The following is a 17241-nucleotide window of genomic DNA, read 5'->3' as shown; positions in this document are numbered from 1 at the left end:
TGGAAAAACGCTTTAAAACCAAACAGACAGACATATTGGATCAGGCTGGAAGACAAATCATCTTAAGACTGGTTAAAGTTTTGTATGTATGTGGGTATGTATGTGTGTGCGTGTAATATGTTTCTTATGTAAGCCATTTCAAATGAATCTTATTAAATATTCATAAAAGTAAAGTATCTCACGTTTGGTTAATAGAAAATGTTCTAGTGGTTCTAAATGTTTAGTGGTTGACTCATACTGTTTATCGTATCAAATCCTAATTGTATAAAAAACAAGCAGCAAAATTAGACTTAAAATTGGATGATTTTCTAATAGCAGCCTGTTTTGTTGTACTCTGCCAAATCATTAGAAACCACTGCATTTGAGATTTTACTAACGTAATATCTATATCTATATCTATATCTATGTATGTGTGTGTGCAAGATGACTAGAATTGATGTGATGGAGTCAGTATGGAGTGTCTTGACAAGTTTAGGACATGTTGGACATGTTGTAGAACAAGACAGCTTGTGTTTCCAAAGGATGATACATTATGCTTTCAACATGAAATATTTTTTTCAAGTGCAGAAAAAGATTTCCACTACTAAAAGATTTCTTTGCTGCTTCATGTTTTTTTTTCTCTTTAATTAATAAAAAACATAAATTGATTAATATTATGTAAAATTAATATTTGAATATAAAATCTATTTACTGAATATAAAATAATAATAACATCAATTATTGTCATCTGAAAGAATCTGTCACTAAAATACAGTAGCAATTAACGGCAAATTGAGTGAAATTTAACTTCAGTCAAATTTTATGGAACTTTATGGAACAAATAACAAATTATTCCCCCATCATGTGCAGAGAAAAATAACCTATATATATATATATATATATAGTATTGCAAAAGTCTGTATTAGACAGGATAATGGTTTAATTACAGATCTAAGACAACATACTGAGCATTAGGTATTGAGACCAGACCAAGAACCGTTATGGCCAGTTTAGAAATACTGTAAAAACAAGCAAGAATGGTTAAAAACAAATGAGATATTCTTATACTCAGCATATTCTATGGATAGTTTAGAAGCTGGCCTGTAATTATGGATAGTTTAGTTTACAAACCTGAACGTTGCACTTTGGAAATTAGCTGTAAGAGCAGACCTTCACAAATGCATTCACTCTGGATATACAGCATGTGAATACAACTTGTAGTGAAATGAATAGTCCACTCGTGTGATTATCCATGCAAAGCTTCCCCACGCAGTCTGCCAAAATTCTGTTTAAAAGCAAACAGATATTAGGCAAACCACAATCTCAAAAATCATGATCCATCTTTACAGTAAATGGATCATCACGCTCTGGAATTTTGGCTGCATGAATTCATTTCTCTCTGTGATTGGTTGGTGTTTCCTACACATAGTCCAGAAGCAGCTGCAGCGCATGATTCCCTTCTTGCAGACTTTTGTATTGTCCTGAAAGATCTGAAACACCGCAGACAGCTTCCCTGTGCCTTCTCTTTAAAAAGAGAGGAAGAAGAAATAGCAGAAGAAGCAGAAGATAATGAAGCCAATGACCCAGTTGACGGAGTATATATAGATGATCACCATGTCCATGTAAAATCGCCAACCATGCGAATCATCTTCAAAGTTGAAGGCATCAAGCCGGTAGCCCCCGTGAGGGAACTGGCGTCTGCCGATTGGACTTGCCTGCCTTTGAAAGCCTAAGAAAGACATATAAGATATATAGAGAGTGGGAGAGAAAAAGAGCAAGACAAAGAACAATGAGCATTACTACCATATGAAGAATAACAACTGAATCTGCAAAGTTTATTTAGTAGGGAAATCAGTGAAATAGATGTAAATATTGTTTTACCTCCAAAAATTAGAAACTGTTTACGGCAGCTTGGAAGAGGCCACTTTGCACAGCCCGCTTTCTGGAAACTCTGTTTCCGAGACAGGTATTCTTTTGGGAAGAACGTACGGGCTGTATGGTTCAGTTCTGTGAAGAGTGGGATGTGTGAATTTATTTATCTGTGAATCATTAGTGTGCTCAGTGCAATGTGCATTACTTTAAGAAAGCCCAAATAGATTTATCATATCTAATACAGCTTGTTTCTCACATCAGATTCTGCCATATTTGATGTCATTTGAAATCAATAGAAGAGCCTAATTTCTATTCAATCACTATGAAAAACCATAGAGTGCAACTGGACTGAAAAATCCCATTCATGTTCCCACTAAGAAAATGTTTTTAAATCCCTATGGACAACATAAATGGAAAAAGTACTTCCAAAAGAGTCTGAAAAATGTAGGCGCTCACTCTTGTGCTCAATCCCATTAAAAAAGGCCGTAATGTGAGGGAAGGATGTTACATTTGATCTTTCCCTTACATTTGAAGCCCACATTAGTTCCATTGCTAACAATATCTTCATAACATATCTCTATGCCACATCCTTAGCCATAAAGATGATTTTGTCCTTGCATTATCACTGCACGTCTTGATTATTGCAATGCATTACTCTGCAAAACTATTAGCAGACTACAGTATATTCAAATATTCAGTACAGGTGCATCTCAGTAAATTAGAATGTCGTGGAAAAGTTCATTTATTTCAGTAATTCAACTCAAATTGTGAAACTCGTGTATTAAATAAATTCAATGCACACAGAGTTTCACAATTTGAGTTGAATTACTGAAATAAATGAACTTTTCCACGACATTCTAATTTATTGAGATGCACCCGTATATTCAGCAGTCAATAAATATATAGTTTAAGATACAAAATTCTTCTTTTGACCTCTCTGACCCATCTTTCTGAGTTCCTCCATCTTTACATGCCAGCACTCTTAGGTCCTTTAATTCAAGACTACTTTATTCACTGTCATGAACTTTCTCCCTCAGATCTGAGCTTAAGCTCTATTCTCACAGCACTTCTTCCCTCCTCATTGTTAATCTTTGTCTTACAGAACAGTTTAAAGGCCAACCCAGAAGGCTAATGCTACATGGGTTCCCTTGGGAATTTCTAATGGGTTTTAGTCCATTTAGCCTCTTATTTGTTATGTAGCAACTTGTTAGCAACTTTATTAAGCACACAAAGGTTTAAAAATTCAGGCTTGAGGTATGACTTTATGTTGTTGAAAATACTGTGAAAATCTCTTCAAGTAATGTGAACCACGGACCTCGTTTTACTCACAAATCTAAACCACTATCTAAACCCATAGGAAATTCCAGAGGAAATCGATTGCTCGTAAATCCTAATTGTCTTCAGGGTTTTAGGACTACAAAGTGAAGAGCTCTATTGTGCTCTTTTGTTTGTTTTGCTCGTTTCCCTCTTTTGATGTTATTTGTTATGTTTATGCATTGCTTCTTTCCTTGCTAACATTTTTTGTTTACGTTCTGTTCAATGTTGGTTTGCATATTTATGGTGTGTCCTTGAGCTTTGGAGAAAAAAAACATGTATTATTATTAATAATAATAGTAATATTTAACAATAATAATAACGTTGATATTATAGTTAACAGTTTTTATTAGCTCTTTGACAAATCACAATAATAATAATAATAATAGTAATAATAACAACAAATTATAAAATAAATTAATATTAGTAGCTTTGTATTAACTATTAGCTAGCTATTCTTTAATTATCATTTTTTCTATTAGCTATTTTTTTTTTAAACCCCTCCACCCCCCAAAAAAACTCTTGGGTAACTCTTTTGACAAATTCCCCAAAATATAAAAAACATCATAATCATCATCAACAACAACAACAAATTATAAATAAATTATGATTCCCAAAAAGATTCCTGAAAATTAAAACAACAACATTTATTATTATTATTATTATTATTATTATTATTATTATTATTATTATTATTATTATTATTCACATTTCCAAAAAGATAACAGAAAATTTAAGATGTCTTTTTTTTTTTCTCTTTCTGGAAACAATGGACAGGGTGTGTTGGTGGGGCAGTTCCTGGCCAGCGTCCTCAGACAAGGCTCACAGAAGACGTGGCTGCAGGGATGGCACATATATGGACTGAAGTAGACATCCAGACACACAGCACAGATGTAGCCTTCACGATCCCGGCCGGGCAGCTCCTCATCCTCACTGCTGCTGCTAGATGGGTTCCCTGTAGAGCTCTTCAGCAGAGTGAGAGAAGAGAAGAGATGACTCAGTGCTGCTATTAAACTCAACAATCTGCTGAGCTTCACCTTTACTAGGGAGCATCGCTTGCAGTGTTATGCTGATGGTTGATATAAACAGTGTTTTAACTTGACTTTTAACACACTTGCTTGTTGGACTATCAAGTACACAATAAGATTTCCTGAAGTGTCCTGTTTTGGATCGTGTTACAGGCAGCCCACAGGGGTGGCGTGTCCCACACATGACTTCTCCTCTGATACACAGGGCCTGTCTGCATAAGTACAACTCTCCCACCCATGGGGACCTCCAGAGCCCATGCCCCTTGTTCCCTAGGTATGTCATTATCACCAAATACACATCTCATATAAGCCTCCACATCCCACTTGACAACCCAGGAACTCTTCCTGTGGACACCAGAATTCTAACATCAACATCTCACATTGAACCTGTTAACGCCTATAATAAAGTCAGAATCCCTCATCTTTTATATAAATAAATAAATAAATAAAGATAGCATTTATAGTACTTTAATTGATATGGTATGTCACACTTGAAGTGTGTTCACTCCAAAGGGAAAATATACAGCCTACCAACAGAATTAATACCACTGAAATGAAAAAGAAGGATTTCTCTTTCTCGTCACTGTATTATGAAGGGTTCTTACTTCATATGCCAAATCACAACCCACCCCACTTCTAGCCAGCAGACAATTACAAATGAAGGAGAAAAAGACGTCATTGCATTTGAGTACTAGTAATCAGACCAAAACCAGGAATTATAGGACCAGTGCTTTCTAAGAGCATTCTTCTGTGGTTTTTGATTTTAGTCTTCTTGGGGTGTTGTGCATTAAAGCATAATCAAAATAATTGTGAAGAGAAATACATTTTAATTTTAATAATGATTTAAATCATTAAATCAATTTGATTTTACTTAAAATTCTACATCAATGATAGAGTGAGCATTAATGCTGAGTTTATTGCTGTGAATTCAGAATCACTAATGCAGAACCTGTTGATTTTTGAAAGATGCCCTCTGCTGGAAAATGATAAATTCTGAATTAATGATCTGTGAGTGGCTTTATATTGTGCTAGAGAAAAAAGCAAGTAGTAATGAATAACATACGAATATATGAATATGTAAGAGATAATGTACAGCCAGTTGACCATTCTCGCAAAAAAAAAACCCATCATGAAATATTAATTTGAGAAACATATTTGAAGAAAAATAGTCCATTACAATGTAGAAAACAATCAGTCTAGAAACAAGACACTGACAAAATCAAAAGATCAGTGGGTATAGAAAAGAATCACCCCCCTTTAAAATAAGCGCATTTCGTTGCTCAAGTTCAGTTAAATGTGGTTTTTGGACCATTTGTGGACTGCAGTCATTCCACAGATTTTCGATGGGGTTTAAGTCTGGGCTCTGACATTCACCTTTTTCTCCTTCAACCACTGTGAGGTCAGTTTTTCGTGTGTGCTTCGGGTCATTGTCATGTTGGAAGGTAAACCTTCTTCCTATTGACAACTTTCTGGCAGAGGGCAACAGATTTTCCTCAAGAATTTGACGGTATTTTGCCCCATCGGTTTTTCCTTCTATCCTGACAAGTGCTCCAGTCCCTGCTGCAGAGAAACACCCCCATAACAGGAGATTAACACCTCCATGCTTTACTGGAGGAATGCTGTTATTTGGATGATGATCTGCATTGGATTTCCGCCAGACATATTGTTTGGTGTTGAGGTCAAATAATTCAATTTTAGTTTCATATGCCTCAGAATATTCAAGGTGCGTTTTGGCAAAGCTCAGTCTGACTGCATTTGGTCTTTCTTGAGGAGTGGCTTTTTTCTTGCAACCCTCCCATACAAGCCATATTTGCGGAGAATCTGTGATATTGTTGTCAATTGTTGTCACATGCACACAATGACCACTCTTTGTCATAAATTCCTACAACTGCTTCAGAGTTTCCTCCTCGCTCTTTCATCCAGGTTGGAGCGACATTTGACCGAGGGAGGGTCTGTTTTGTACCAAATACCTTCCACTTCTTAATAATAGACTTCACTGTGCTTCTATGCATTGATTAAGCCTTTGAATTTTTATTTGCATCCATTTCCTGACTTGTGCCTGTCCACAACTTTATCCCGGAGATCTTTTGACAGTGCCTTGCCATCCATAGTTGATTGTTTGCTTCAGTTACACTACCAAAGGCTGAAATGCTCCAGGAAAACTCTTTTCATGCTGAGTTCATCAAAATGACCACAGCTGATCACAGTTGAAAGTCAGCTTTGTGTGCCATTGAGAAGGTGATTAGCTAAACCTGGTTGACTTTACAAGTCATTTTTAGGAGGGGGTGATCCTTTTCCTACTCAGTGATTCTGTTATGTTGGTGTTATATCTTTCACTTATAAGTTATAAGTAAAGTAAAGTTATAAGTAAATACAGCTGGATAAAATAAAAAGGGTGAATATTTTCTATACCCACTGTATAGGACTATGTTATTATTATTATTATTATTATTAAACATGCAAATCATAGTTACTTGTTTTCCTCTAAGTTTACTCTCTTTGTCTCTTACTAGTTTGGTGTCTTGTTTTAAATATTTTTTTATTTATTTATAATTATTTATTTTTATATATACATGTTATTTATAATTATTTATTTTTATATATACATGTTATTTATATATAAATATATATTATCAGCATCTTTGAGTTCAGCTCATGAAAAATGGAGGCAAAAACAAAAGTGTTGCGTTTATAATTTTGTTCAGTGCATATATATGCTGATAAACAAATTAAATTAAATATTAAATATTTTATATTTTAAAATATTAAATATATTTTTTAAAGGTTTTTAATTTTGACTGTTTTCATTTTAGAATAATTTATTTATTTTAATTTTCCATTATTATTTATTTAATGATTATCTTTTCATCAACACACAAAAAGCTGATGATAATGATGTTAATGATGTTATTAATTTCTATAATACTTTAATCTTTGGCACTAACTTTACAGAAAAATATTGCAACTAAAATATTGTCTTCATTTTGTTGCATTGTTTGTCTTCTTCATTTGTATCATCTTCATTTACTGTCAGCATTCACTTCTCTAGAAATGCAGCTGAAGAGAGCTAATATTCTGACAGAAAAGCTTCAGTCCTATTGCAGCTCAAACAGCATGCATGTGTGTGTAAATACATACTTGATTGCATTTCTATTTCACCTGCACATTCTCCTGCTGCTGGATCTGTCTGCAGCGCTCTCTCCTCCTCTGTCTCCTCCTTAGGCACTTCAGTCGTTTCCTCTCTCTCTTACCCAGTCTGCGTTCCCCAGTAGGAGTGGGTGTAAGCAGGGATGAAGCCACGCTGAGCCCTGCTGGAGCTCTGCCAGCCTGTTCTCCAGCCTCCTGTTCCTCCTCAGAGCTGCTGAGAGACATCAGAGGAGCTCTGCGGTTGAAGGAGCCGCCTGCTTCCTGATCCTCACGAGAGATGCGTGAGCCTCTAATAATATCTGACCTAACAGGTTCTAGATCAGACCTCCTCGATAGCATCACAGCCCTGTTAAAGGTAGAAGGGCTCGTCCTATGGAATGGGGAAGTGGAGGCCTGCTGGCTGGCTGTGGACCTCAGCATATGTCCTGCCTGGAGATCACAGTCTGGAAAGTGCAGATCAGAGTATCCTCGTGGGGAGTTTCGCCCCCTGTAATGAGCCTCTTGATAGGCATTCATATGGTCCAGACTGAACGTCTTCCTGTGGGCTAGTCTGACTCCAAGGTTGGCCCTCTGCAGAGGCCTGACCTCCAAATACAGAGCCTCAGCTGTACGCCCAAGGTTCTCTTCTCCACGTGAGTTAATCTCAGATCGGACAACTCACTGTTGAATCGAAAGCCTCCCCCCCCCAATACGCCCAACTCTGTAGCAGGCCAGGAAACATTAGAGTTCATTGTTGAAGAGGTGAGTAGGAACATACTGGCCCCCTGAGGTATTTTGCACTGTTGACAAAAGTAAAGCCCCCTAAATAGTGGCAGTTCAGCGACTCGATTGTCTCTGGGGGCCTATAGAATTCAAACTACCCACAATGTATGCATTGTGTTGTAAGTGTGGCAAAATTAGGTGAAATAACTAGACCAACCTTTTTCAACAAACACTATCAGCTCTTTTTCTGTCTGAACAATCGGCAGCATATGGGAATATGATAGTCATGCTGACTGAAACGAAATGTGTGGTCATTTTATACAGTTTGTACTGTATGTGTGGTTTCTACTTGAAGCTTTATTCATTTTAAACAGTGATTTAGTTCCTAGTGCAAGTTGTTAACAATTATTTAATATAAATTATAATATTATAATATAAAATTAAATAATTATAATATAATTTTTTACAAACATTTTAAAATGCATGATTATTTTAATGATATGTTTTTAAGAATTTAAATCAATTTAATTCAATGTACATTACAGTGGATAAAAAATAGTTGCTCAAATGGATTTGGATATGGATACAAGTTAATGCTAAATTATTAGCAAATTAAAACACATTGGAAATATGAATCATTAATAGATTATTTAATTATTAATGATTGAATGTTGAATTTTTTATTTTCATTGACCCTGTAAACATGTAAAACAGTGAAAGATATTTAAAATCTTAATGGCAAGCAAAGAAACAATATATATTATATTTTTATCAGACAAACAGCTGTCCAAGGGTACAATAGTGATCCTTTGCAGAGCTTTGAACATGTAACCTTTCCTTGACCAGCTCAGTTTTTTTTTTTATACCACTTGTATATTTGATATGTTTTTAAAGACACATACAAGTTGAATGTCATTGCATAATGATAGGTTAAGCATTATACGATGTGAGGTTTGTTAATATTAATAATGCATGTCGAATGGTATCGAACATTTTTTTCTGTATTGATCATCCGAGTATGTTTTTGGCTTCTCGATAGCCATAGTTGTAAATAATGCATTGATATTATTTATATTCCAGTAGCTTTTCAGCATTAAATGAGATGCCAGAGGGAAAATCTATGCTGCATTGAGTTAAGAGTGATCTGAATAGTTGGGAAACGGGGTCTCGTGCATTACGCCGTCATTACGTTCTTTCATCTTTTTGCCATGTTCTCGCCAGATGGCAGCAGATTTCCGTTCCAGGGCACACATGGAACTGTCCGCGGTGCTGAAAGTGCATTTTCCTGATGCATCGCTGTACCAAAAGTCATATAGTGTACACTATTAAAATAAATATAATAATCATCAAATGCTTGTGATATTCAAAACTTTATTACTGTCATTATACTGAAAAAAGGGCCTATCCTAAAAATGAACTGAATTTATTCAAATAAAGAAAATATTATTTAGCATCACTGAATCAACCTAAATACATGAATACAAACACAACTATTTTTTTATGAATTAAAACTGGTAAAAATGGCTCTTTAAGGCAACAATTGCAGGTTACGACTTTTTACAGTGGAATGATCATATTAATGGCTATATTTAAAAAAATAATTACATTATTTGTATACACATTTTTAATTGATTGCAATTTATTGTAATTTTCACCAGATCTAGCTATATGCACTTAGTATTTTTTTCATCATTTCGTCATAATTATATTTATTTCCAACCATTAAACTTATATCCATTCATTTGTTCTCAAGTTTCAGATTTCAAGCTGACTTTATTTTTATCTGTAACGAAATTCAAATTAGTTGAAAAAGTGCAAGGACTTTATTACTGCAAAAACTAAAATAATCATGTTTCAGATGGCTGTGTGAAGAAATAAAATCGATTTTCATTTAATATGTTTGCTGACAGTGTGCCTTTGTCACCTTGAATTTGCCAGCGCAACTTTCCTAACAGAAACTGTTGAATATCTCAGAACATGTACTACAACAGTTCGCATTCAAAAGGACAACTTTGTCCCGCTGTAAAGCTTGCACGGCTGCTCTGCAAAGTGCGCGCGCCAACCTCTCAGCCATCTCTGACGCACTTAGTACGACTCGTATAAATGAATTCACTTCGTCACTGGGCGCCAATGATCGCAGCTCGAGCGTGCGGCACTTCCTGAGCCCGGAGCCCGGAGCCCGCCATGCGTCTTCAGAGCAGGGAGGTGACCGGCGCAAGGCACTGCTTCTGAGTGACCGCTCTCACCATGGAGAGTTACAACAACACCACAGAAAGCCAGGACTGGAGCGGGAACGCGACGACAGTTTGCGAAGTTGCTTTGAGTTACCAAATAATCTGCTCGCTTTTCCTGGCCGCGTTAATTCTGTTTGCCATATTGGGAAACGCGTTTGTCATCGCTGCCATCACCTTGGAGAGATCGCTTCAGAATGTGGCCAACTATCTCATCGGCTCCCTGGCCGTCACAGACCTCATGGTGTCGGTTCTGGTGCTACCCATGGCAGCCCTGTATCAGGTTCTGAACAAATGGACTTTGGGACAGGAGATGTGCGATATATTCATCTCTCTAGACGTGTTGTGCTGCACCTCTTCTATCCTGCATCTGTGCGCAATCGCTTTGGATAGATACTGGGCCATCACTGATCCCATAGACTATGTGAATAAAAGGACCCCCAGACGAGCGGCTATCTTGATCAGCCTCACTTGGCTAATAGGATTTTCCATTTCCATTCCTCCCATGCTGGGTTGGAGGAAACCAGAGGACCGGGCAGATCCCGACGCGTGCACAATCAGCCAAGACCACGGGTACACCATCTACTCAACTTTTGGAGCTTTCTACATCCCCCTCATTCTTATGCTGGTCCTGTACGGGCGGATATTTCGAGCGGCGAGGTTTCGCATTAGGAAAACTGTGAAGAAACCCGAGAAAGGCAAAATCGCGGACAAATGCCTGTCGGTGTCTCCAGCGCTGTTCCCGAGGAAGGCGAACGGCGAGGTGAGCAGAACTTGGAGGCGAAGCGTGGAGCCGCAGCCGGGCTCGTGCGTAAACGGAGCGCTGAAACACTCGGACGACGGAGAGTCGTTCGAGATTACAGAAGTTCAAACTGTCTCCAGAAACCACCGGAGCCTATCTAACAACCCTCAGCCGTGCTTCAAGAACAGAAACGAGAAAAACACGGAAGCGAAGCGCAAAGTGGCTCTCGCCAGAGAGCGCAAAACGGTCAAGACTCTGGGAATCATTATGGGCACGTTCATTTTCTGTTGGCTGCCCTTCTTCATCGTGGCGCTTGTTTCGCCTTTCTGTCAAGACTGTTTCATGCCTGAGTGGTTGAGGGCAGTCATTAACTGGCTCGGATACTCCAACTCACTTTTGAACCCCATCATATACGCTTACTTTAACAAAGACTTCCAGAACGCATTTAAGAAGATCTTGAAATGCAAATGTATTAGACAGTGAACGATGCTATTTAACGGATGCTAATATGCAGATATTGATTGTTAAAGAACTGCTCTAAAGGCATTAATATGAAGGGACCCAGAGCGGGACAGTGCAGCACAAGAAGAGGTCTGTCCTTGTGTATTTGTTTATCTGTGAAGTTTATCTGCTTCCACCACAAAACAATGTGCATATACCACTGGATGGATTCAGATTAGACCAGGACTCTCAGACCAGCTGTGCATTCAATAATAAAGCCCTTAAACAAACAAACAAACAACAACAAAATGATAACAATAATAATAATAAATAAATGTTTTATTTTACTGTATATGATGAAAGCCACCTTTCTCCGAGCAGGGAGCTGTTGGTGGGATTGTAAGCACACAGACATGTCAAGATCCAGCAGATCATTTATGTAGAAAAATGTAATGTGAAACCATTTCTCATTTCTATTTATTTTCAGCAGTTTTCTTAAATGACATGGACTGACTGGAAATACCTTGAAATAAAAACATAAATCTAGATCACAAAAATGGACTGTATCTGAATCATTGCAGGTGGGGTGATATGGGGCTCTTTAATGAGGTTGGAAAGAACAATATTTTTATTTTTGAAGGGAAATTAATGTGGTTATCAATATAATCCTCAGATGTACCATTTAAGAAATTAATGAACAAAAATGTAAATTATATTTAAATACAAGTTAGTATAGCTCAGTATAATGCAAACTTCCTAAAATGATTCATATGTTCTTCTTTTCATTTGGCACGTAAAGAAGTTTTAGGTAAGTCAAAAATATTTAATTTGCATATGGGCATAAAATTCAAATATGTGCACCTAGATAATAAAGCACTATAAAGCGTGTGTTAAATGTCAGTGACAGTATTGAGATGCAGAGAGTACGCAATGATCAGTTGGCCTCAGGCACAGCTAGGCCATTACCTATGGGGCCTTTGTTCCTCTAAAACTGCAGTCGTGCCACGCTGCATTAAAATGTAATTTAGAACCTGTTAACCAGTTCAAGTGATTAAAAATGAAAACCCTTCTGTTTTTTCCCAAAGGTTTTAAAGAGCCTAATAGGAATTGTTCACCCAAAAATAAAAAAATAGATGAGAATTTACTCACCCTCAGGCTATTCACGATGTAGATGAGTTTGTTTCATCATCAGAACAGATTTGGAAAATGTTTTGCATTACATCACTTGCTCTCCAATGGTCCAAACAGCTGATAAAAAACATCACAATAATCCTCAAGTGATCCACATGACTCCAGTCCATCAATTACCATCCTGTGAATCAAATCAAACGTGAAGCTGTGTGTTTGTAGGAAACAAATGCATCATTTTTGACATTTTTAACTTCAAACCATCGTTTTCGGCTAAAATACGAGTCCTCTGTTCATAATATTTCTTTCTTCAGTGAAAAAGTCATTTTGTCTGAATAAAGAGAGAGAGATATGAACAGATCAAGCACCATTTACAAGCGAAAACAGTCTAAAACAGTTCTAAACAAATGTGTTGGTAGATTTTGATGTGAGAGAACAAAAGGTATGGTAAGGAAGTGTTATTATGGATTATGGACTGATATTTTGGCAAGAAGCAATAGTTTAAAGTTAAAACACTTTAATGATAGATTTGTTTATTACAAACATGCAGATTTTTGCTTTACAAAATGTTAATTGATGGACTAGATTCCTTTTGTGGTTTATTGTGATGTTTTTATCAGCTGTTTAGACCCTCATTCTGATGGCACCCATTCACTGCAGAGGATCCATTTCTGAGCAAGTGATATAATGCTTCTAATTTTCTCCAAATCGGTTCCAATGAAGAATCAAACTCTTCAACATCTTGGATGACTTCAGGGTGAGTACATTTTCAGCAAATTTTCATTTTTGGTGAGCTATTCCTCTAATAGGCAAATAAAATGACTTCAGCTATCGACACAGACCTCCTCTCATAAAATGAATGGACTTATGTCACCCCAAACATCTTTCACATGTGTCTCCAGATGTTTAACTCTTTAAAGCTAGTCCCTATTGCTTATAAACCTCCTCCACTTCCAGTGACATTTTCAATGCATCAAGTCAGTGGCCACATGCAGAGTGTGATGGGAGAGGCAATGGTGCAGAAATGTTATTCAAATAACATCCTAAGGCTCTGCCCACACTGGCAAAATATAAATGTCAGAAAAGATAAATGGAAAATACTCAATGTAATGTTTATGATACGAGGATGTTCGGAGGAGCTGACAGCATGGATAACATGACAATGGATAATGTGAATGAACACAAAGCACTCAATGTAATATCCTCTGTAGGAGTGAAATTTTGCTGACTCATTCCTTTAGCACATAAAGGGCTCATGAACTAATTTGACTCATTTTCACTTGTGACATTTTTTTAAATGTCCCACCGTTTCTGATGACAGTGGTCATGCCCTTGTGTCAAAGTTATAAATGGCCAGCCACTAACTTTGGCTTGATTGGAAACTATAGGGGAAAGGCACAATATGTATTCCTCCTCCTTATGCCCTGGAGTAAATTGAAATGGCCATGAGGGACATTCACAAGGTCATTCTAACCTTGATACAACTATTTGTGAGGCTAAGTGACAAGTGAAAAGAACATTTTGAAGTCATTCTCATCTTCTGTGGAAAGTCTCAGTCTAGAGACAGCTAGTCTTTTAATGTGGCTTTTAGTTACTCAGCTGACCTTTGCTTTGGAGTATTAAGAAGAGATTAAGCTGCATGTTTGTCATTTCTTTCTTTCTTTCAAAAAAGCGATATAATGGCAATAACCTATGAATCCCCTGCTGAACAGCATATAGGAAATTATTATAACAAGCTGTATCTGTACGATAAGCTGTGATAAAAAACAAATGCAGTGTTGGATCTCTCGATTGTAGCACTTGACCTTGTTGAGTGTTTGTATTAAAAGCACATCTAAACTCAACACATTATTCTGGATAATAATAATAATAATAAATCAGCAGCTCGAATGGATGATTAATTCCTTTACAATTCAGGCTAGGTATAGGGTAAAACCGTTTTTTAGGTTTACTACCATTTAAAAGTTTGGCATCGATAAGATTGTTTAATGTTTTTGAAAGATGACCAGGGCTGTTTTGATGAAAAATACAGTAAAAACTGTAATAATGTGAAATATTATTATATTTTAAAATAACTGTCTTCTATTGTAATATATTTTAAAATAGTATATTTTACTGACTTTATTTGGAAAAATGACTCTGTTATTGTCTTCTTGCATTACTGACAAACTATACACAACCAGTACTGTATAAAGCGCTATACAAATAGAGGTAACTTAACTTGACTTGACTTGACTATAAAATGTGTCTCATGATCATTACTCAGAAATTATTCTAATATGCTGATTTGGTGCTCAAGAGACATTTTTTATCATCATCATCAATGTTGAAAATAATTGTGCTGCTTAATATTTTTTGTGGAAACTGTGATAATGCTTTTCAAGGATTTTTTTTATTAATAAAAAAGGTCAAAAGAACAGCATTCATGAAACAATTCATTTGGAATTGCTGTTTTTTACTGTCACATTTGATCAACTTAATGTTTCCTTGCTGAATTAAACCATTAAACTTTTTCAATAATAATAATAATAATAATCTTACTGACCCCAAACATTTGAACAGTAGTGTATCTATCAAAAATCTTATGATAAATACTATAAAACACACACACACAAATATAACAATATAAATACATAATTAAATACATACAAATATAAGACAATAAATTGAACAAATGTACAATGTATTGATCTCTCCCATGGCACTTTCAGTGTCGCATTATGGTATTTCAGTGAGCTAATTTAAGAGGTACATTTACAAAAGGGATGAGGACAAACTCCTTTTAAGGCTGTTGAAGTGAAAGGGCCTAATATAAAGATGAGTTCACACTAATGCATGTTTAGAGAGTCATTATCTCAGTCACTTCAGCTCCTGTTTCAGTGTTGCTTTTGGAGAGGGTCAAACCAAAGAGCTTTATGGGATCAAAAGTCCTCCTCTGGGATCATGACAACATTTATTCAAAAAGAAACAGAATGCAAGCTAGTTAGTTAAATAGCCAGATATTTCTGTTCTGCACTATATACAGTATACAGTATATATATATATATATATATAGTTTGTTTTATATTCACACAACAATGTTGTATTTAATGTATGGCATTAGATTGTTTGATTTAAGCCTATAGATACAGCAGAAAAGGAGAAGAGCGAAAAAAAGCACACAAGCGAGTGAGTAATGTGGTTTGATGGAATCTAAAAGACATTTTACATTTAGTAAAATGTAAATTTTCCTTATTGCTCTCTCTTTATCTTATTAATGGTGCTTGAGCTGAAATGAATTGAGCATGAACACAATAAAAAATTAGCGATAGCAAAAAATAGCAATTTTACGTCTTCTTTGCATCTCTGTAAACTAGCCAAGGGGCACAACAATGTCATTATGTGGTCATGAGTCACCTCTTCAGCTACGGTCATAACACACAAACGTCACTGAAGTCACGTTTCTGATTCCCTCTGTCTGATTCCGGGGCCACAGAGCTCTTGTTTACTTCAGAGCATGATGCCGTAAACTCTTCTTATCTTAAACGAATGTTTGTACCAGAACAGCTGACATGTAATTCAGGTTTTAACAATGTTTGAATACAGACTTTTTAATAAAATGTGAGACAGGTTTTCTTCACTGCTCTCTTTGCCTTCATGGTATTGGGCTTCGCGTGGACTGAGTTGCACAATTTTTCGATTGCTCTACTATTGGCTCCATTAAATGAGTAATTCCATTAGCTTTCTTTCACACATTTGACCCATCCATTTAAGATTCAGATGAAGGTCTCGCTGCTATTGGCCTGTAGCACATTCCATCCAACTTTCCCTAAGTGCCAGTGGTTTGCTCAGAGAGAGTGCATCTGAACATTAAAAGATGGAGAACGTGGTGCACAGAGAAGGCATAGCTGAAGAATAATCAAAGCATGGCCTCACTATACATACATTTTATGTCACATTAATCAAAATGCATTACATTTTGCCAAGATCAAAAACAGTGATTAGTGAGTCAGGTACATGTTTTAAATGTGTAACATTTAACAATGCATTAATCACTAAAACGTATAAAATAATTGATAAAATATAAATAAAAAAATTATTATAAAAGGATTGTAACCTATAAATAATATAAGCTATAAAAATATACAAATCTTTAAATCGTTATAATAAAAAAACTTTTATATCAAATATTTTATATTAAAAATCATTCATCATTCATAAATGTTTGAGAACTAATACAAAATTAATTATATTTTATAAATTAGATTTAAAAGATAATTTAAAATAAATTCAAACAATTAATAAAATATACTTTGAAAAAATTATAATTTATAAAATAATTGATAAACATGCTCCATGAATGTTAAATAGACAAATTGCTGTCAGGCTTGGATTTATATAACAATTTATTTCTTATATTTATATTCTATTTCACTTATAGAGTTGTGTTCTCTTTTATTACTTAAAGCTGCAGTCCGTAAGTTTTGCCTCATTGTCGCCATCTCTGTTTGAAAACCTGCAATTGCAGCTGTTTGCGGAATTATCTTCCTTGCGTGGGTTGTGAGTCGGCACGGCTCCAGCGCTGATGAATCTAATGTTCTGAAGAGTATGTGTGGCTGTCAGTCACCGCACCGGTGTGGATATTTACTGTACTTCGCAATCACAGATTCTAGCCTAC

At 36.0% G+C, this 17241-nt stretch overlaps 1 protein-coding gene and 1 pseudogene across 1 annotated transcript; one reads left to right on the top strand and one right to left on the bottom strand.

Moving 5' to 3' along the window:
• Window positions 1-909: 909 nt before the first annotated feature.
• Window positions 910-8087, bottom strand: LOC107686389 (E3 ubiquitin-protein ligase RNF180-like; annotated as a pseudogene).
• A 2103-nt stretch (window positions 8088-10190) lies between these two features.
• On the top strand, window positions 10191-11602 carry LOC107686388 (5-hydroxytryptamine receptor 1A-alpha-like). The gene has a single exon (XM_016483356.1). The coding sequence runs from the start codon at window positions 10290-10292 to the stop codon at window positions 11496-11498; it is 1209 nt and encodes a 402-aa protein (XP_016338842.1). The 5' UTR covers window positions 10191-10289; the 3' UTR covers window positions 11499-11602.
• The last annotated feature ends 5639 nt before the right edge of the window (window positions 11603-17241 follow it).

This window comes from Sinocyclocheilus anshuiensis, unplaced genomic scaffold (genome assembly GCF_001515605.1).
Source record: "Sinocyclocheilus anshuiensis isolate Anshui unplaced genomic scaffold, SAMN03320099.WGS_v1.1 scaffold1207, whole genome shotgun sequence".
NCBI classification, from domain to species: domain Eukaryota; kingdom Metazoa; phylum Chordata; class Actinopteri; order Cypriniformes; family Cyprinidae; genus Sinocyclocheilus; species Sinocyclocheilus anshuiensis.
This window is presented reverse-complemented; position numbering and strand designations above follow the sequence as displayed.

What these genes read in the sequence shown, in the direction of transcription:
- LOC107686388 (XM_016483356.1), top strand. Translation starts at nt 10,290, where the DNA reads ATGGAGAGTTACAACAACACCACAGAAAGCCAGGACTGGAGCGGGAAC.